This window comes from Moschus berezovskii, chromosome 7 (assembly GCF_049115385.1).
Source record: "Moschus berezovskii isolate FMDL1 chromosome 7, NW_MosBer_1.0, whole genome shotgun sequence".
Taxonomy (NCBI): domain Eukaryota; kingdom Metazoa; phylum Chordata; class Mammalia; order Artiodactyla; family Moschidae; genus Moschus; species Moschus berezovskii.
Genome location: NC_142466.1, coordinates 23311245 through 23332679, shown reverse-complemented (window position 1 = coordinate 23332679; position 21435 = coordinate 23311245). Strand labels below are relative to the sequence as shown.

The 21435-nt window shown below is 34.5% G+C and overlaps 1 protein-coding gene across 3 annotated transcripts in view; it reads left to right on the top strand.

Annotated features, from left to right (window-relative positions):
- Positions 1-20127, top strand: part of IFT74 (intraflagellar transport 74) — a 102558-nt gene extending 82431 nt beyond the window's left edge. For 2 of the 3 annotated variants that reach the window (XM_055428132.2, XM_055428131.2), the window contains exons 17-20: positions 11400-11563; positions 12562-12687; positions 16087-16147; positions 17461-20125. In XM_055428132.2, coding sequence (XP_055284107.1) covers positions 11400-11563; positions 12562-12687; positions 16087-16147; positions 17461-17579 — 470 coding nt within the window. In that variant the 3' untranslated portion in view covers positions 17580-20125. Of the gene's footprint in view, positions 1-11399; positions 11564-12561; positions 12688-16086; positions 16148-17460 lie in introns of all 3 variants that reach the window. The other variant, XM_055428134.2, reaches the window with a different exon arrangement.
- Positions 20128-21435: the final 1308 nt, after the last annotated feature.

The window sequence follows — 21435 nt, the reverse complement described above, 5'->3', positions numbered from 1 at the left end:
GCTAGTTACAAGAAAATCAAATACCTTCAATGTATAAATGCTATTAAGTTTTTAAAGGACTCTGGAGTATAAGTAAGTTTGTTTAAAGAAATTTAGTCTGTTCAACTTGAAAAAAATAAATAAAATTGGATTATTTGATTTAAAAAAAAATAAAAAATAAACAGCACAGTCTTTTATATATTGTTAAAAGTTTAGAAAAAAATTCATTACAGCAAGGTTAGTTAGACACATGATGGATGCAGCTTTAATCCTGCCATATATTATTACAGTTAAAATGTAAATGATGAAAAATATTTTGTGCTTATCAGCATTTATGTGGAAATGTGTTTTACAGTGATATATGGTGTTATATTTCTATTATTGTGATGAAAAAGAAAACAATACAAAAAGACGAAGTGTTTATTAAAACATGAAAAAAGAAAAAGAAATAAATGGTTTTGCAGCACTGAAGAGATTATAGAAAGTAAATAAGCTAGATCAGACCTGTTTTATGTAGTAATTTTATAGTTTATTTTAATTATTTCAGTTGTAAAATATTGTTAGACTGTTAATTAGTTCTGATTGTTCATATTAAACTATTGTAATGCAAATAAATAAATAAATAAATAAGGGGAAAAAAAAGAAAAAAAAAAAAAGAAATGGGAATACCAGACTACCTTACCTGCCTCCTGAGAAACCTGTATGTAGGTCAAGAAGCAATAGTTAGAACTGGACATGGAGCAGCAGACTGGTTCTAAATTGGAAAGAAGTATGTTAAGGCTGTATATTGTCACCCTGCTTATTTAACAATTATGCAGAGTATATCATGTGAAATGCTAGGCTGGATGAAGCATACGCTGGAATCAGGATTTCTGGGAGAAATGTCAATAATCTCAGATATGCAGATGACACCACTCTAATCACAGAAAGTTAAGGGGACTAAAGAACCTCTTGTTGAAGGTAAAAGAGGAGAGGGAAAAAGCTGGCTTAACACTCAACATTCAAAAAATGATGATCATGGCATCTGGTCCCATCACTTGATGTCAAATAGATGGGGAAACAATGGAAACAGTAATAGACTTTATTTTCTTGGGCTCTGAACACTATGGATGGCAACTGCAATCATTTGATTAGAAGACACTTGCTCCTTGGAAGAAAAGCTGTTGACTAACCCATACAGAGTGTTAAAAAGCAGAGACTACTCTGCCAGTTAAGGTCTGTATAGTTAAAGCTATGGATTTTCCATTAGTCATGTATGGATGTGAGAGCTGGACAATAAAAAAGGCAGAGTGCCAAAGAATCAACGCATTTGAACTGTAGTGCTGGAGAAGACTCTTATGAGTCCCTTGGACAACAAGGAAATCAACCCTCAGTATTCACTGGAAGGACTGATGTTGAAGCTGAAGCTCCAATTCTTTGGCCACCTGATGCGAAGGGCCAACTTATTGGAAAATATCCTGATGTTGGGGTTGAAAGCAGGAGGAGAAGGGGATGACAGAGGATGAGATGGTTGGATGGTATCACCAACTCAATGGACATGAGTTTGAGCAAATTCCAGGAAGTAGTGAGGGACAGGGAAGTCTGTAATGCTGCAGTCCATGGGGTTGCAAAGAGTCAGACCCAACTGAACAACTGAACAACAACAACAGAGGTTTCTTTTTTTAAATCCAGTCTATTTCTTCAAGAAACTTTTCAATCTGGTAGAATGACAATTGAAATATAATGAAACAGTACTATGATATAAGCATAAAGAGCAATGGAGGTACATAGGGCTCAAATCCCCCTGGTCTTGGGTAATTAGAGGTCCTGCAGGTAGCAATATTTTAATTATAATTAGTTTCACCCATTATGACTAACATGAGATTAGAGCAGCACTGTCCAAAAGAAATGTAATGCTGCTGCTGCTGCTAAGTCACTTCAGTCGTGTCCGACTCTGTACGACCCCATAGACGGCAGCCCACCAGGCTCCCCCGTCCCTGGGATTCTCCAGGCAAGAACACTGGAGTGGGTTGCCATTTCCTTCTCCAATGCATGAGAGTGAAAAGTGAAAGTGAAGTCACTCAGTTGTGTCCAACTCTTAGCGACCCCACAGACTGTAGCCTACCAGGCTCCTCCGTCCATGGGATTCTCCAGGCAAGAGTACTGGAGTGGGCTGACATTGCCTTCTCCGAAATGTCATGCTAGTCACATATAATTTAAATTTCCTAGTAGCCACATTAAAAAAGTAAAAAACAGACAGGTGAAGAAATGTAATGCTCGACACATATATGATTTAAATTTCCTAGTAGCCACATTAAAAACGTAAGAAAGAGACTGGTGATTGTTAATAATATATTTTGTTTAACCCAGTGTAAAAAGCACATAAAATTTACCATCCTAACTGTCCGTAAGTGTACAGTATAGTAAATTATCTGTACATTGTTAGTGATAGATATCTAAAACATATTCATCTTGCAAAAGTAGTATTTTTACCAATTGAACAGCAGCTCCCCATTTTCTCCTCCTTCTGAGCCCCAGCTAACCATAGTCTACTTTCTGTTTGACTGTGTTAAACACCTCTTACAAGTGGTATCATGCAATATTTGACTTTGTGTTACCGGTTTAGTTCACTTATCATAATGTTTCTCATAGTTCATCTGTGTTGTGACATGTGACAGGATTTCCTTTTTTTGAAGGCTGAAACATATTCTGTACTGTGGTAACTACCACGTTTTCATTATTCATTCATTTGTTGACCTTTAAGTTGTTTCTACCTCAAGGCTATTGTGAATCATACTTCAGTGAACATGAGGGTACAGATATCTCTTCACAATCTTCTTTTCAACTATTTTAGATGTATACAACTATGAATATTTTTACACCTTTACTTTCTTTTTTTCATAAGCTGAAGTACTTTATGTTTGTTTATTTCATCTAAGAAATTTCTATTTTGTGTTTTAGGCCATAGTTTAAAATTTTTCATTATCTAAGGTCAGTATTAATTCAACAAGTTTTTGCCTCTTTTAAGCTATCTTTATATAAGAAACATACATTTTTAAAGAGTAAATATCAGAACTAGCAAATGAATTCAATAATCATAACTTTGTATTCCTTTCATATTTTTGTAATTTGTATTTACATTTCTTTTAAAAGCCTAGTTAATAAAAAAAAATGAGAACTGGTTTCAGTGGAGATAAAAATCAAGTTTATTACTCTGATAAGGGTTTTACTGAAAATTTCCCTTTTAAAGCTTGAATTATCTAACCCCTACAACTAATTTCAGTTTCTGTGCTCAGTTACTTTTTTTAAAAAACTTTTTATTTTGTATTGGGGTATAGCCAATTAACAATGTTGTGATAGTTTCAGGTGAACAGAGAAGGAACACAGCCATATAGATACATGTATTCATTCTTCCCAAAAATCCCCTCCCATCCAGGCTGCCACATAACACTGAGCAGAGTTCCATGTGCTATACAGTAGGTTCTTGTTGGTTATCCATTCTAAACATTAATATAGCAGTATTGTACTCAGATGTTTTCAAGTGTTAATTTAAGCCATGCATATACATTGTTTTTCTTATCGTTCCTTGACATCATCCCCCATAAGAAACTTCTGTCTGGAGATCACCATATAAGAGGTTTAGAATATTATGATTCAGCTTTCAGAGATAATGAATTTTACATCCCCTTTTTGTGAACTGCCTTCCTTTGGCCCCTAAAGTTATAATTGGAACTCACCTAATTCTCTTAGTGTACTCTGTTTCTTAATGGGGCAAATCACTCCCAAGGGGGAAAATTACTTCTTGGGAGGAGGGTAAAAAAAAATTTTAAGACACTAATTATAATGGTTTGTGGCCCTCCAAAGGGTCGTTGTACATAAACAGATATACATCTGTAATATAAAAACTTCATGGGAGGTGACTAGGAAAACAGTAGTCTACAAATGGCTCCTTTGGGGGACAACAATGGAAAAAAAAAAGATTAAGAAACACTGATAAACTGCATGAGTGAAGAGGCAAGGAACCTGTCAGCAATAGTTTTTATTTATATTTTTGGAAAGGAAACGCCAGAGAATAAACAAATGAGCTGATGGCAGAATATTTCAGGAACATTTCCCCAGGTCAAAGTGGCTTCTTCTGAGATTTTGCTACTATGTACACACTGCTTGGTAAACTTTTCAACTTCATAGCATATCAGAAGGAACTAGTCTGCATCCTCTTCCTGTCTCTTCTCTTGGAGAAGGTTTTAGCTTTTCATGGGGACCTGCTGTTAAAGGAAGATAAACTTTATACCAACCAACCATTTTCTCCCTTTCTCTAGGAAAAGCAGTATATGTAGTTTTAAAATGTATTTCCCTAATATATCTTTAAATTAAACTTGTAGTTAGATTTATATAGCTTTTTACTGAACAGTCAAAATATACAAACTTAAGTCCATTTCCTATTTGGAAGATTGAAACACCATAAGCCTTAGTGACTTTGATTCAGTGCTTTGATTCTCATCTTAACTATTTCCAACCCTAGTAGAAATATTAATCCAACAAAACGAAAGCCCTCTCAAAAACACTTAAGTCCATGTGTATCTTATAAAATAACAAATGTCAATATTGTTGAGCCTTTAGATTCTTTAAAGGGACAGAGGAAATGTTCACATTTAATTATACCACCTTAGGACATATTTGGTTGATAACAACCTTCTTTCTTAAATCAATGTCTTCTGAATTTTTTTTTTTTACTGTTTGATATTTAATATCCTGTGTGATTTTATCATAATAATAAACTATCAGTCACTCAGTTCTTGAACATATTTTTATTACGATGTCACCTTCCAGGTATATTTTAATCTTTCTGATTTTTTAGGTAGTAGAGAAAGGAAATGGCAACCCACTCCAGTGTTCTTGCCTGGAGAATCCCAGGGACGGGGGAACCTGATGGGCTGCCGTCTGTGGGGTCACACAGAGTCGGACACGACTGAAGTGACTTAGCAGCAGTAGCAGCAGAGAAAGGTTTAATAGCAGCTTTGTATTTGATTTTTCTGTTAGGGAATCTGTATAGATAATAAAAATTAATTCCAAGTAAATTTTGATAAATCTTACATAAAAAAACAACTTATTTACCCGTTGCCTGCCGTGTATAAGAGAGACACCCTGGTAAGAAGTGCCAAAAATCTGTGTATAAATGCCAACCAGATACTTATCTGGCTACTGAAATGTATATGCATAGACTTTATGGGACCTAAGGAAAAAGCAGAATTTGAAAGAACCGAATACAGGGATTTCAGATGCTATGCACGCCAAAGGAGAAAAGTTTAGAGTTTTATTTAGTTCGGCAAAGTTAATTGTTCATTTATAATATAAATCAACACTGTTCAAAGGAGCAGAATATGGAGTCTCTAACATCATCTAAAATGTCCATTATACCATAAAAATTTAGTAATGTAAAGAAAGAAGAAAATGTAAGTCAAGAGAAAAAGCAGTCGCTATACACTGAACCTGAGATAATCCAGATATTGAAATGAAAAGGACTTTAAAAGTTAAAAGCACATTTAAGGGCTTGTGGAAAATAAAATTATAATAAATGAACAGGTGGAGAATCCCACAGAGAAATGAAAATAACAAAAAAAGAACCAACTAATTCTAGAGTTGAAAATACAACAAAAATGAAAAAATCACTGATCTTGACAGAAGATAAAAGACAACAGGAAAAAAGAATCAGTGAACTTAAAAGATAAATAAATAGAAATTAACTAACCTTAAGAAGAAGAAAAAAAGAGTAGAGCTTACATGATCTGTGGGACAATTTCAGGCAGTCTAACTTACATGTAATTGAAGTCCCAAAAAGAAAAGAGGGACAGAGAATGGGAGAGAAAAGATAGAATAACGGCTGAAATTTATCTGAATTTGATGGAAATAATTGTACAGACCTAGGTCAAGAAGCAACAGTTAGAACTGGACATGGAACAACAGACTGGTTCCAAATAGGAAAAGGAGTTCGTCAAGGCTGTATATTGTCACCCTGCTTAAATTTAACTTATATACAGAGTACATCATGAGAAATGCTGCGCTGGAAGAAGCACAAGCTGGAATCAAGATTGCCGGGAGAAATATCAATAACCTCAGATATGCAGATGACATCACCCTTACAGCAGAAAGTGAAGAAGCACTAAAGAGCCTCTTGATGAAAGTGAAAGAGGAGAGTGAAAAAGTTGACTTAAAGCTCAACATTCAGAGAACTAAGATCATGGCATCCAGTCACTTCATGGCAAATAGATGGGAAAACAGTGGAAATAGTGGCTGACTTTATTTTTCTGGGCTCCAAAATCACTGCAGATGCTGATTGCAGCCAGGAAATTAAAAGACGCTCCTTGGAAGGAAAGTTATGACCAACCTAGACAGCATATTAAAAAGCAGAGATATTACTTTGCCAACCAAGGTCCGTCTAGTCAAGGCTATGGTTTTTCCAGTAGTCATGTATGGATGTGAGAGTTGGACTATAGGAAAGCTGAGTGCCAAAGAATTGATGCTTTTGAACTGTGATATTGGAGAAGACTTGAGAGTCCCTTGGACTGTAAGGAATCCAACCAGTCCATCCTAAAGGCAATCAGTCCTGAGTGTTCATTGGAAGGACTGATGTTGAAGCTGAAACTCCAGTACTTTGGCCTCCTAATGCGAAGAGCTGACTCATTTGAAAAGACCCTGATGCTGGGAAAGATTGAGGGCAGGAGGAGAAGGGGATGACAGAGGATGAGATGGTTGGATGGCATCACCGACTCAACGAACATGAGTTTGGGTAAAGTCCGGGAATTGGTGATGGACAGGGAGGCCTGGCATGCTGCGGTTCATGCGGTCTCAAAGAGTTGGATACGACTGACCAAGTGAACTGAAATGAAGAAGTCTTTCAAACCCCAAACCAGGTTAATATAAAAAACTACTCACCTAAGCACATCACCATGACTGCTGAAATGCAACAATAAAGAGTAAACAATAAAAGGAGCCAGAGAAAAATAATATGTATATACAGGGAATGATCCCAGTCATTCTGAACTTTGTATTTTACTCTGAAATATGTTACTTTTAATATAAAAATCTTCTGTCCCTGAATGTAATTATTTTTAGCAAGATGTTGTGTTCGGCTTTTGATATTCTGAAATACCAATCCCAAGGAAGGGCAATGCCAAAGAATGTTCAAACTACTCCACAATTGCATTTGTTTCACATGCTAGCAAAGTAATGCTCAAAATCCTACAGCTAGGCTTCAACAGTACATGAACTGAGAACTACCAGATGTACAAGCTGGATTTAGAAAAGGCAGAGGAACCAGAGATCAAATTGCTAATATCTGTTGGATCATAGAAAAAGCAAGAGAATTCTAGAAAAACAACTACTTCTGCTTCATTCCATATGCTAAAGCCTTTGATTGTGTGGATCACAACAAACTGGAAAATTCTTCAAGAGATGGGAATACCAGACCACCTTGCCTACTTCCTAAGAAACTGTATGCAGGTCAAGAGGCAATATTTAGAACCAGACATGGAACAACTGACTGATTACAAATTGGGAAAGGAGTACGTCAAGACTGTATATTGTCATCCAGCTTATTTAACTTGTATGCAGAGTACATCATGTGGAATGCCAGGCTGGATGAAGGACAAACTAGAATCAAGATTGCTGGGAGAAATATCAGTAACCTTGAATATGCAGATGACACCACCCTTATGGCAGAAAGTGAAGAGGAACTAAAGAGCCTCTTGATGAAGGTGAAAGAGGGGAGAGGAAAAACTCTCATTCAAACTTAAAACTCAACATTCATAAAACAAAGATCATAGCATTCAGTCTCATCACTTCATGTCAAATAGATGGGGAAACAATGGAAACAGTGACAGACTATTTTCTTGGGCTCCAAAATCACTGCGGATGGGGACTCTAACCATGAAATTAAACTTGCTCCTTGGAAGAAAAGCTATGACAAACCTATACGATAGTGTATTAAAAAGCAAAGAGATTACTTTACTGACAAAGGTCCGTCTAGTCAAAGCTATGGTTTTTCCAGTAGTCATGTATGGATGTAAGAGTTGGGTCATAAAGAAGGCTGAGTGCCGAAGGATTCATGCTTTTGAGCTGTGGTGTTGGAGAGGACTCTTGAGAGTCCTTTGGACTGCAAGGAGGTAAAACCAGTCAATCCTAAAGGAAATCAGTCCTGAATATTCATTGGAAGGACTGATGCTGAAGTTGAAGCTCCAATTCTTTGGCCATTTGATGTGAAGAGCCGACTCAATGGAAGAGACCCTGATGCTGGGAAAAATTGAAGGCAGGAGAAGGGGACAGAAGAGGACGAGATGGTTGGATGGCATCACACAACTCAATGGGCATGAATTTGAGCAAGCTCCAGGAGATGGTGAAGGACGGGGAAGTCTGGCATGCTACAGTCCATGGGCCTGCAAAGAGTCAGACATGACTGAGCGACTGAACAACAACAGCTCTGAAATACCACTATATTTTTGGGTGGGGGGTATTCATATCCCTACTTTAAAATAGAGGAAAAGTGAACATAAAATATTCTGAAATGAAACTGTATCACTGTTTGCCTCTACAAATAAGTAACTACAGTATGTATCAGATTATTCCCATGCCAGTCTCTGGCAATGCAGGAGAGAGGAAACTGGCGAAGGCAGGTTTGAATTCAGATTTCTTCATCTTGATATACAGGACATATATTTCAGTTCCATTTTAGTATCTGTTTTTGAGTTAGCTCGAATAAGATTTCCAGAACAATGGATGATTCCTGAGGAAAGAAGTCTGAGGCAGCGAATTGATCGGGTATTACCGTTCCTCTTTCCATAGCTCACTGTAGCTCATAGAGGCGTTTTGGGTCATAAAGTGATATTTGTTATCTTAAAAATGAATATTTCATAAAGATAATGATAATATCACTCAGCACCAAAGCTTTACTGATTGTTGACCTTGGGCAGTTACCTTTCTAAGGTTTTTGTTGTTATTCAGTAGCTAACTCATGTCTGACTCTTTGCATCCCAGTGGACTGTAGCGTGCCAGGCTCCCCTGTCCTCCAGTATCTCTAGGAATTTGCTCAAATTCATGTCCATTGATGGTGATGCTATCTAATCATCTCATCCTCTACTGCCCCTTTCTCCTTTTGCCTTCAGTAGTTTCCTTATATAGTAATATTTACCCTTTCCACCCTATCTCAGGGCTGTTATGAAGAGAAAATCAGATAATATATAAAGCCAGGTGCGTTCCAGGTTCTCAGTAATATTGGTTTCCTTCTTTTCCCTTTAAAAAAGAGACTTTTAAAGCCAGCATCACAAAGTTAAGTCTCTGAAATAGAGAAAGTAGGTATTATTAATATTTAATTCTACTAGAATGGAATTTTTAAAAATACTGTTTTCTGGTTATAAATGTAATTCATAGTCATTATAGAGGATTTAGGAGATATAAGCAAGCATAAATAAAAATTAAAAGTATAATCCTACTATCAAAAGTTTTTTACTATTAAATTTTTGGTATCTTTTTAGTCTTTTTTCTGTATTTGATCACATCTTGGGGGAAAAAACTGGTTCCCAAATATTCTCTGCCCAACTATTCCTCTCTTTCAAAGGTTTCACAGCCAAATTTCTTAAAATCATCTGACTCTTTGTTCCATTTCTTTGTATAAAAATCTATTCTCAGGAGATATATACCCAGGTTCTCCTGGTCAGTAAATACAACACATATTTTGCTCTCTTAAAAAAAAATCTCTAATATTCTGCACTACAAACCACTCCTTTGTTCTTGAAATGTTTTTTCCCATGACTTCTGATTTTTCTTTTATTTCTTTGGTCACTTCTTATTCTATATGGATCCTTCATGTTAATTTAGTCTTTAAAAATTTGGTATTTTTGTAAGTGCAGTCATGAATCCTTTTCTCTTGATGATTTCATATAGCTTCAGGTGCCATGTCTATGCTGATGGTTTTAGAAACTGTATCTTCTGATCTAACATTTTTCTCTGGACTTTCAAACCATATTTCTCTTTATGGGCATATTTACTTATCTTTATTTGGATGTTTTTGAGGTTTCTCAAACTGAACAAATCCTAAATCGCTTTCAATGTATCATCTCTCCTTCCTACAGACAAAAATTTGTGTTTCTTTTCTGCCTACCCTCTCATACACTCATTTATTCAATTTGGAAATGGGATTCTGCACTGACTTCTTTCACTCAACCACTGTATTTGGTCGATTGCCTGTTTATTAATCCCAAATCCCTCATGTTTCTTAGTCCCTCCAGGTCTCTCCTGCTTTGTTTCTTCAATTATTTTTATCTAGTAGGAAACCCCAGTTCGATTCCTGGGTCTGAAAGATCCCCTGGAGAAGTGATAGGCTATCCACTCCAATATTCTTGGGCTTCCCTTGTGGCTCAGTGGGTAAAGAATCTGCCTGCAATGTGGGAGACCTGGGTTCATTCCCTGGGTTGGGAAGATCCCCTGGAGAAGGGAAAGGCTACCCACTCCAGTATTCTGGCCTGGAGAATTCCATGGACTGTGTAGTCCATGGGGTTGCAAATGTATGAAAGTGAAAATCACTCAGTCGTGTCTGACTCTTTGCGACTTTCACTTTCATGCCTTTTGCTTTAGTTCACATTCTTATAAGCATTCTTTTCATGGTACATTATTTAATATCACTTTTTAAAACCACATTTTTATGTAGTTTTGTTCATGCTTTTGCTATTTAAAATGGCCCCCAAGTATAATGCTGAAGTGTTGACAAGTGTTTCTAACTAGAAGGCTGTGATATGCCTTACAGTGAAAATACGTCTCTTAAAATAAGCTTTGTAGAGGCATAGTTCGTGGTTGACCTTTAGTTCAGTCTTAACAAATTAATGATATATATTAAATAAAGTATATTTGAAGAGAAATATACATAAAGCAAAGTTATATATTAGTTTCTTGATAAAAATATTGTCAGAGGCTCACAGAAACTATATATTTCCCATAGGAGTTAAATGCTTGCTAACTGAGTGTGTACAGTGATTTTACAGAATATAACTACCACAAATAATGAGAACTGACTGTATATGTAATTATAAAATTTTGCTCATAATGTTTCATAACTTGCTTTTTCCCCCACATAACTGTGTATATATGTCATGCACATACTATAAATAATGAATATTTATCTTATATGTTAATTATGAAGTAAGAAAGAGAACTATATGTGTTCTTGTATGTTTATATGAGTATGGAGACAAATGTGATTAATACATATCAGGTTATGTTGGTTACTTAGAGGGTGAGTAATTTTTTAAAAATTTATATTGTCTTAATGGTTACAATGAACATGTTTCTGGTCAGACACTCTTGTAAACCATGATGTTTAGTGATTTCATTTCCTTTTGTGAAAGAACTAAAGTTTCAACTAAGTATGGCCTTTGAATTTTCCTGCATTTCAGATAGTCAGTGGCTACAGTTGGATCTACAAAAAATGGAGCTTCTGGAAAGTAAAATGACTGAGGAACAACAGTCTCTAAAAAACAAAATCAAGCAAATGATAACTGATCTGGAGACATATAATGATTTGGCAGCTTTAAAATCATCAGGTGAAGAAAAGAAAAAGGTAAATGGTAACAATGCTATGAAATTGTAATTCAAATTGTTTTGCTTGATTTAATTTAATAATATATGTGTTTTTAAAACTTTGTAAGTTTTATTTTCAGTTGATTACTTGATATATAAGGAAAAAATAAAGATGTTTACATACAAAGTAGGAATTTAGAATGATTTAAATTTCAAAACAAAAGACAAACATTGAAAAGCAAGGGATAGAGTACTTCAACAAATATAATAATTGTGTCCTCAGTCATTACAGACTCTTTCGGACCCCATGGATTATAGACCACCAGGCTCCTCTGTCTATGGAATTTTGTAGGTAAGAATACTGGAGCAGGTTGCCATTTCCTACTCCATGGGATCTTCCCAACCCAGAGATCAAAGTTGCATCTTTTTCATCTCCTGCATTGGCAGGCAGGTTCTTTACCACTTCACTACCTGGGAAGCCCTTCAACAAATACAAACTTTGTTAAATGCAAATTTGATTATGATATTTCTCTACTTAAGACTTCTCAGTGGCTTTTCATTGCCATTTACGTTAAAGTAAATCTGGTAGAGTACAAACACATAAGGCAGCCCTAGTAAGTTATTATTTATATTGTTAATATTAATTTGGCTTATTATAAACTTCCCCAGTGACTCAGCAGTAAAGAATCCACCAGCCAGGATCCACCAGACTCAGGTTTGATCCCTGGGTTGGAAAGATCCCCTGGAGAAGGAAATGGCAATCCACTCCAGTATTCTTGCCTGGAAATCCCATGGACAGAGAAGCCTTGTGGGCTACAGTTTATGGGGATGCAAGAGTTGAACACAACTTAGGGACTAAAACAACAACGACACAGTTTAGCTTATTATAGTTAGAAGAATATTTTTATAAACAGGTTTTCTAGCCTTGGTAGGATTTTATTAGAATATTATTGAAATTATTTAAGTCAAATGCTATTTTTATTGATTTACTAGATACCTGCTAAAGCCTTTTATTTACTTCCATTTGGATTTATCTAGAAATTACATCAGGAGAGAACAGTATTATCAACTCGCAGAAATGCCTTTAAAAAAATAATGGAGAAACTAAACACAGAATGTGAGACACTGAAAACACAACTGCAAGAAAACGAGACACATTCTCAGGTAAAAAAAAAAGACTGAAATTCATTTCTATTTTTAGATTATCTGGCATGTTCTCTTAATCTGTATTTTCACCCTCAAAGCAACCCATTCCATTTTTTTTTAATCTGCTTTGTTTACCTACCAGATTTTCTGGCTTTGAAGATAGCTAGATTCTGTACAGTCTCCACTCAGAATGAGTTTAGTTCTGCTTTCCTGCCTTCTCTAAACCTATATTGAAGGCCAGCTCTAGGCTTGGCACTAATCTGGGAACAGTCATTATGATAATAGCTTTTAAAAATATCAAAAGTAAAGTGTTTTTAATGCAGAAATATTGCTAATACATCAGTGCCACAGATAGTGAAAATGAGCCATAATGACTAGTATCCCACCACCCAGAAGAGATGATTTTATGCATATGTGGATATTTCTAGTCTATATGTATGTAATATGAATATATTTACTTTATACATACACATAAGTATACATTATTTCTGTATATTTATGGAAATGTTACTATATTGTACCTATTATTTTGAAACTTGTTTTTCATTATTAACTATATTCTCCCTTGTCAGTAGATTTTTTAAAAATATGATTCTATATAATGTTTGACTATATGGATATAGCTAATTGTTAGACATTTTGGTTATTTCTCATTTTAAAACTGTTCAAATAATGCTATGAAGAGCAGTCCTATTCTTGAATTTCTTTATTTACATTTCGATTTACTCAGGATACAAAGGCACACCCCTTTTCCGTATCACTCACCCTGCTGATAATTACCTAAGCGAGGTCTGAGGCCTGCTAGACGGACGGGCAGAAGCCTTGTCTCTGTCGCTCACTTTCTCCCCAGCACTGTGTTAGTGGTTGGCACTTGATAAGTGTTCAATGAATATTTTTTGATGGATTAAATGAAGCATGCGTGTCATATACAGAATCAGTTATTATGCTCTGATAAAGGTTGGTCATTCTCACATCAAATTAGTCTTTGTTAGCAATTTGCAGCTATGATTTATTAATGCTAAATGCATTAAATTTTTTCTTCACATGGTATCATGATCATGATAGATAGCCAACATTAACATTTTGGTATAATATCCTTATAAACTTTTTTCCTTTGCAGTTATACACCCTTAATTATATTGTTCTTACAAATAATGAAATCATTCTATGCATACAGTCTTTAAGCATTTATTTTCTTACTTAAATGTTTTCAAGCTCTTTTTTTTGATATTTTTAGGATGTCAGCTGTTTCATTGTATGTATGTACCTTTTAAAAAAAGATAAACCTTATATTCGTCATAAAAAGGATGGACTCTCATCAGTGTTTGCCACAAACTTAGAAGTCACTAATTTACATGTTTCCAATTTATTAGTCAATTACTCTGTCTCTGCTTTGTAATATATAAGCCTATTTATAGACTTGTAAATAGCAAATTTATCCTAGTCTGTTTAGAGTTGGAATGGATACTGGAGAAGAAAAGTAAGAAAAAGTTAATGAGGCCATTGTCTTATGGTTCATAGGAAAGAGCATTGATGCTTCATATGGATTTTCAGCCCCCTTCTTTCACTGAATAGATGATTTAGAGATAAAAACATTTAACAAACACAGTTCCTTAGAGCCAGTCCGTGGCTACCTTGTTTATTCCCACATTAAGTGCTAATCTTATTCCTAACCCCATTTACAGGAATTTGTAACATAAACCACAGTTTACAATGCTTCTCTGTTTTATGGTTTGCCTTTTATGAATCCCAGTTGTTTGAATCAAATCCTGGTCTCCCTATTTTTTGAAGTTATTTTCTTGAAAACTGGCTTTGACATCTATAAATAACATGGCATAACAGACATTTTTTGAGTGGTTATTTATTTGATATCATTTTAAACGTATTTATATTGGAACAAACTGCAAAGCGCCTAGAAGACAACATAGAGAAAAAGCTCCTTGACGTTAGTCTTGGCAGCAAGTTTTTATTATAACACCAAAAAGCACAAGCAACCAAGGCAAAAATAAATAAATGGTCCACATCAGACTAAAAAGTTTCTGCACAGCAAAGGAAACAATCAACAAGATGGAAAAGCAGTTTACAGTTTGGGAGAAAATATTTGCAAGTCACATATTTCAGGGTTATACAAAGCATAATATAAAGAACTCATGATAGACTTTTAAAATAAGTTGTAGGGGAAAAAAAGATTTGTGCTTCTTGACATCCTTGGGGGTTTAAAGGCAAGGTTTAAATACGTCACTGAAATAAATAAATGTATAGTATAGAAGGAACTTGACCATATGACATAGAGTTGCTTTTATAGCAGTATTCATGTAGCACTTAAGAGGTTTGCTGCATAAGAAGAAGGCCACCCTTTGTATGAAACAAAGAGAGAAAATTTGGTACTTGACTTTGCAAAAGGTTATTTGAGATTTATTGTCAAAAAGTGCTGACTACTTCCTTAAGTCCCTCTGAACTTCAGGGTTCTATCAGGGGAAGCTAGATCTGATTTCGTAGCATTAACTCACAGCACATACAGTTCATATAATTAGTTATGACTCATCCTAATACCTAGATTCATCTCTTTGGTGGAAACAATGGGATAGATGCTACACTGATACTGAACTTGTGCCCTGAAAATAATTTTAACTTGAGTGTAGGAAGAAATATGAACACTGTTTCAATTATCAGATTTTTTGAAATGAGTATTACTTCTTGGAAATATCCAGGCAGAACATTATTTTAATGTTTCATTTTTCAGACTTTCCTTTGCTTAGGAAAAAAACTATGTGCATCTTAAAAAGACCATAACCCAGAGTTACAAGGTTAATTAAATCAGAAAAACAATTTAATTCTATAACAGTAAAATTGTCTTTGGAGGAAGCAACCATCAATATAATATCCACATTAGCTTCCTGTTGATGCAGAAATTATTGTAAGAATGCCAGCTTTTTACCAGCCCTCTTATAATCTTTACACTGCAGCTCTGCTCTTATCACAGCTTGTGAAATTAGACAGGAAATTTTGCCCTGGAAATAAGGAAGTTTCTCCTATATAGCTGAACCTTTGACAGTGTTAGAATATGTAGTACTTTCATGGCATTAGACCTTCAGATTTCAAGGGGAGATTCTTATCATGTCCCATTCTTCTTTTTAAAGTTCTTTTAGGAAAAGGAAATATCATAAATTGTCTTTCAGTTGGTATGTTCATTGGTATAATAAATATGTTCCAATTAAAGTAAACAGAGTAAACTTCTTGTTGAATTCAACGTTCTTTTTAGTATTATATTTACTGTTTAACTTTTTCTAAATTTCTTTTTTGTCTGTTGTTGGCTTTATCTCAGTAAAATGCGGGAGTTGAAAAGATTTAAAATTGAGGAGTGTATAATTATTTTGAATATGGGCACTGGTGAACATTTTTCTTTTGTGTTTTTAGCTTACAAATTTGGAGAGGAAGTGGCAACACCATGAGCAAAATAATTTTGTGATGAAAGAATGTATCCTTTAAAAAACTGCAAATGAACTTGACAGGGATTTTTTCTCTAGGAATTTCTTTAAAGAGTGAAGTAATATTCAGTTCAATATTAACTACCTAATATGTACAAAATACTGGCTAAACTATGTGTGAAATGAATAAGACTTAGTTTCCATTCTGTGTGTGTGTGTGTGTGTGTGTATACTAAAGTAACTAATAGAAAGCAGACCATACAAAGCCATAGTGTGGCATAGTGACTAAGTACTCAGATTTTAGAGTCAGGAGATCTAATTTTAAATATTGACTCTACTATGTATAGGCTGTGGACTTTGGACAGTTTATTTAACTGTTTAAACTGCAATTTTATCATCTCAAATACAGCTAATATTTCCTTCTCATAGACTTGTTGGAAGAATTATATATAATCATATATATGTATATATGTGTATGTATGGTCATTTGTTGTTATTTATAATGCCGTACCTTAGATATCTGGGAAGCAAAGGGAGAGATAACCAAGAAGTGTCATGAGAAAGTTGACCTTCAGTCTCATCGACCAAGATAGTACTTATGTCCCATATTATTTCTATCAAGATAGTATTTACGTTCAGTCTTTTTGCTCATCTTTTTGTGTAATCATAGATGGAAGCAGCAACTGACAACAGATATCGTGGAGTGTAAGAAACGTTTCCCCAAATGTTGTCTCTTGGTCCCTTCTTTGACCTATTCAAGAGCAACTTTGATTAGAGAACTAGATTCTAACTCATTGGTTGCATAGGTTCTCTAGGATGCCACTGAACATCCTCTCAGGGCAGCATGGACCCAGCTTTCCTCCAGATGAGATGCTAAAGGCTCTATTCCCAGTGGTTGTGCAATTTATTTTAAAAGCAGATTTGTATTCACAATATGTTAAAGTCCAGAACTCTGGTTTTGTCTGACATAAAGTAGGTGATTTTGAAGCAGAGTGACATCTAGAAAGTTGCCTGAAATTCTGTGTGGTACTCTAAAGGATTTGGTTCTTCTGAACATTGAATTGTTCTATGACCAGATTGAGAAGAATAACATATTAACTCTAAAACTGTTTGTATACCATAGGTGAACTTTTTTGAAACAAGTTTGGCCTGGTCTTTTACAGTTAGACCTTTTAGGTTTAGGTTTGATGCTTAATCTTTTAAAATACTGTTTGTTTTTTAAAAACTATTCTAATTGTGCTTTTTTTTGTGCCATCTTCAGTTTTCAATAAGAAAAATACTAGTGTAATTTGGGTCTTTTCTGCATCACAGAATTAGATTAATATTTGTATTGATATTGTTCCCTCTTAACTCATGTAATTAGTCATAGCAACCAAGAGTCAAGAGAGTGATTACCGGCCGATTATGAAGAATGTGTCCAAGCAGATTGCAGAGTATAATAAAAGCATCGTGGATGCTCTGCATAGCATGAGCAGAAACTGAGTCTGAACCAACTGCAAGTCTCTATAGAAATGTTCTCTTGCTGCTAAACTTTGTACACACCATTAAAAAAATTGCTTACCCTTGACAAGTTTTACCTAAAAATTTTTGAAAGTTATAATTTCATGGCCTCTTTGAAGAATGATGCTTTAAATAGTATAATAGTTTAATAAATAGCTTATGTATTTAAAAAGTATCATCCCCTTTTATATTTAGATTTGTTTTGTGTAGGTGATAAAAATGTCTCAAAGACCCAGGAGATAAACTGCAAGTGGCTATTGTTATTCATTTAGTTGGTATATTCCATCTGTGGCACCAAATGCTATCATCTTTTCATATGTCAAGCCTAGGAGGCATGCTTGGAGTATGATTCTGATTTAGCATTTATCAACCTTGCCAATTTTTGCTTCTAGAAATAGGTAATAAGTATAGAAGGGAAGTATTTAGTTTTGAGCTTTACTTCTCAAGCAGGATGTATTTGATGTGTTTTAAGGCATATGAAATCACAGGTAAATACGTAACATTTTTTTATATGTCAGTTATTCCTTTGTGAAATTAAGACATTCTTTATTGGGAATTAATAGTTTCACTCTTTGCATTTAAAAAATTCTTTCTTACATGTATTTGCTAGGAAAAGCATGAAATTTAAAATAAATGTTGTATTTACAGTGGACTCTTGGACTATGGCTGCTGCTGTTCATTTCTATTCCAGAGTTTGCATTCACTCTTTATTACTACAGGAGGACTTAAGTAGATTAATTTATAAGCATTGCCAGCACATTTGAAAGGAAAAGGTGGAAGAGGTAGAAATGTATCATGTCAATCTGGGGAGACATTATGGAACTGAAGATGTATTCTCTCTTTTGGGAAGAATGAGTCACTTTTGCCAGAATAAAGTATTCCTTAAAACTGTCCTTCTTTTGCTCTCATTTTGCATTCCTCAAGTTATTCTACTTCTCAGTTTTCATGAAACACAAGCATATTGGTTTCTTTTTAAAAAGGCTTTATTGACATACAGTTTACATATGATGAAAGTTCCCATGCATGTTCCTTACCTGAAGTAAATATTTATCATTAAATTATTCAGTTTCAGTTCTGTGTGAGTTTAGGTAGATGGGTAAATGTTGTTGAATTTTATTAACTCTGGATTACTAGTATGGCTGAAGATTCTGCACACTGATACATTCATTAAGGTGGCATTCCTCTTAGATCTGAGTTCTTCAGGTTTCTAATAGGTATTATAACATCAAAGGATTCATAGTCAAAGGAATTTGGGGAGCATTATTTGAAACAAGGGTAAATTATTCTCTTTCTTCTTGTCTGCCCAGAACCCTTAATATGTTAATGTGCAATAAGTTCAAGAAGACTATATACTATTAACATTACAGTTTTTTCTGAGTAGTGGGATTGTGGGTCTTTTGATTTTCATTGAACTTTATGGTACTTTCTCAAAATATCTGTGATGCACATATAATAGTTAGACATGCAATAAAAATTCAAATTAAAAGCATATATACAGTTAATACTTTAACTTGTAGAAAGGACATATGATAGTTTAGACAGCTCTGCTGTAATCATTGAGCTAGAACTTAACCAGTCTTTACTCAGAAAGAAAGTAGGAGGAAAATTGCCTTGTCATAATATATGTGTGTTTGTATTATAACATTGTGAAGTATGGCAGAAAAAAATTGAAAATTTCTTGAAAAAAGCAAAATTCCCAACCTCCATTCTAAATTACTCATATATGATATTTGGGGAACATAACTGAGCAGGATTTCTTTAAACTAAAATGTGTTATCTGAGGGAAATTCTTACTAATGTCTCTTCCTTCCTCTCAGAGCTTTTCAACAAATCCGACAAGAATATTCTCTCTGCTAGGATAGACCTGGAGGCTACTATCTGCTTAAAACTGGCTCTTCCTCAGTCAGTCACATTGCTCAGTGCGTTTCATTCCTGTTAAAATAACACCTTGTAAGTCGTATGGAAAGAAGCTGCAGACTGAACAAACATGCTGAATAGCCTTACTAATGAAGATCAACATGGGAAAGTTAGCAAAATCTTTGTTTTTCCCACCATTATCTTTATCAGTAAATAAACATGAGTTCTTTATACTCTTTCACTAATCCGAGTCTCTGATTTGGACCGTATTCTGGTTTCATGTTACAGTGTAAAATTGAGGCAGGGTAAGAGGATTAGAGCGTGGAGTCATGCTGTTCACACTGAAGATGAAAGATCAGTTAAGAGAAGCTCCAGGGGTTCTTGCTGCCCAGTTTCTCTCTAGTTGTTTCCTTTAGCTATATGATTCCAGCATAAACAACCTAAATAAATAAGAACATTTACACTTGAAGTAAGAGGAAACTGACAGACTACTAGAGAACTGTGGTGGTCTAATTTAAAATTAATGTATTTTTCATTTTTATCTACCTTTTTAAATAAAAGCAGGTTGTGTCTTTAAATCACAGATTCACAGTTTGAGAACTGAGATTGAGCATCTTTAAAAAGATAGCTTTTAATACAAAGGTAGAAAATTTAGGAAAGACATGAAGAAAATTACTTGTGATCACATTAGTCTCTTAAGATGTACATCTATATACATCTGTCATACATACCTATTTTTCATTATATACTTATATATATTTTTTAAAATTAAGATCATACTGAACTTAAACTTTTGCTATTTATAGTTTTGCAAACATTTATTCAAGTCATTATATACTCCTGTACAACAACTTGTTAAATTGCTGTATATTATTTTATTATAGGAATACTTTCTGAAAACAAACACCATATATTGAATGAGGTTAGTGGGGTGTGGTTAGGCGTAAGCTTTGAATTATGTAACTGAGTTTGAACCACAGCTCCACTACTAACTTTTCATATGACCTCAGGAAGTTACTTAGTGTCTGAATTTCAGTTTCTTCATCTATAAAATGGAACAATAGTGCTTAACTCACAGGATTAGCTCAAAGAGTCAAAAGCAAGAGTCCAAGGCCTTTTGACACAAATTGCCCTCAGGAACATGACATGAATAGCAGTGTGCAAGAATGCTTGTTTGCCTGCGCTCTCACCATCACTGGCATTATCCAGATTGACAGTGTACTACATAAATTTGTTTTAGTTGTTTTAAGTAAACCAAACTGCCTTCATCACTATAACTAAAAATTTTCTTGTGTTTTAATTAGGAACACAATGCAGAATGTGTTTTCATACTAAAAAATATGATTTAAAAAATTCTATTAAAATACTTCTTGTAACTTTGTAATAACAAAAGGTTAATTCTTACTGCTTATTTTTAGTAGATAATAGATTATATTTTGCTGCCTCAGTATCTTTCCTCATAACATATTGTAATGAATTGCTGCTCTGAAACTAACTGTATACTCTGAAGGGACATAGGAATAACCTGTGTATAAATAGCCTAGTTGATAAATAGACTGTTCTGCTTGGTCAACTTTATTCTCCTTCAAGTCAAGAGTGATTATGCATAAAGAGAAGTTGTGTCATAGGAGGGAAAATAACACCCATTGGAAAGTCCAGTGTAGAAGAGAGTTTGGAGGAAGCATGAGTCAGAGAATTGAGTGGTCTTCTACCTAAAAGAGGCTTAAATACACTAGGTAAGCATTTCATAAGAAAAAATATAAAAACTAAAATGAGATTTTCAAAATTAGTTTTATTTCAAAATCTTTTTATAAAACAGTATTTTTACCATGATAACAACATAGCAATACCATGAAAGAAAGCAAACTTAATTGATTAGAATTGTATTTGGTATAGATCAAGAAAGAACTACAACTATCCAAACTGAAATATTACCTCATTTCTGTGTTGTCACTTTCAACAGATAAATTTACCCTACTAA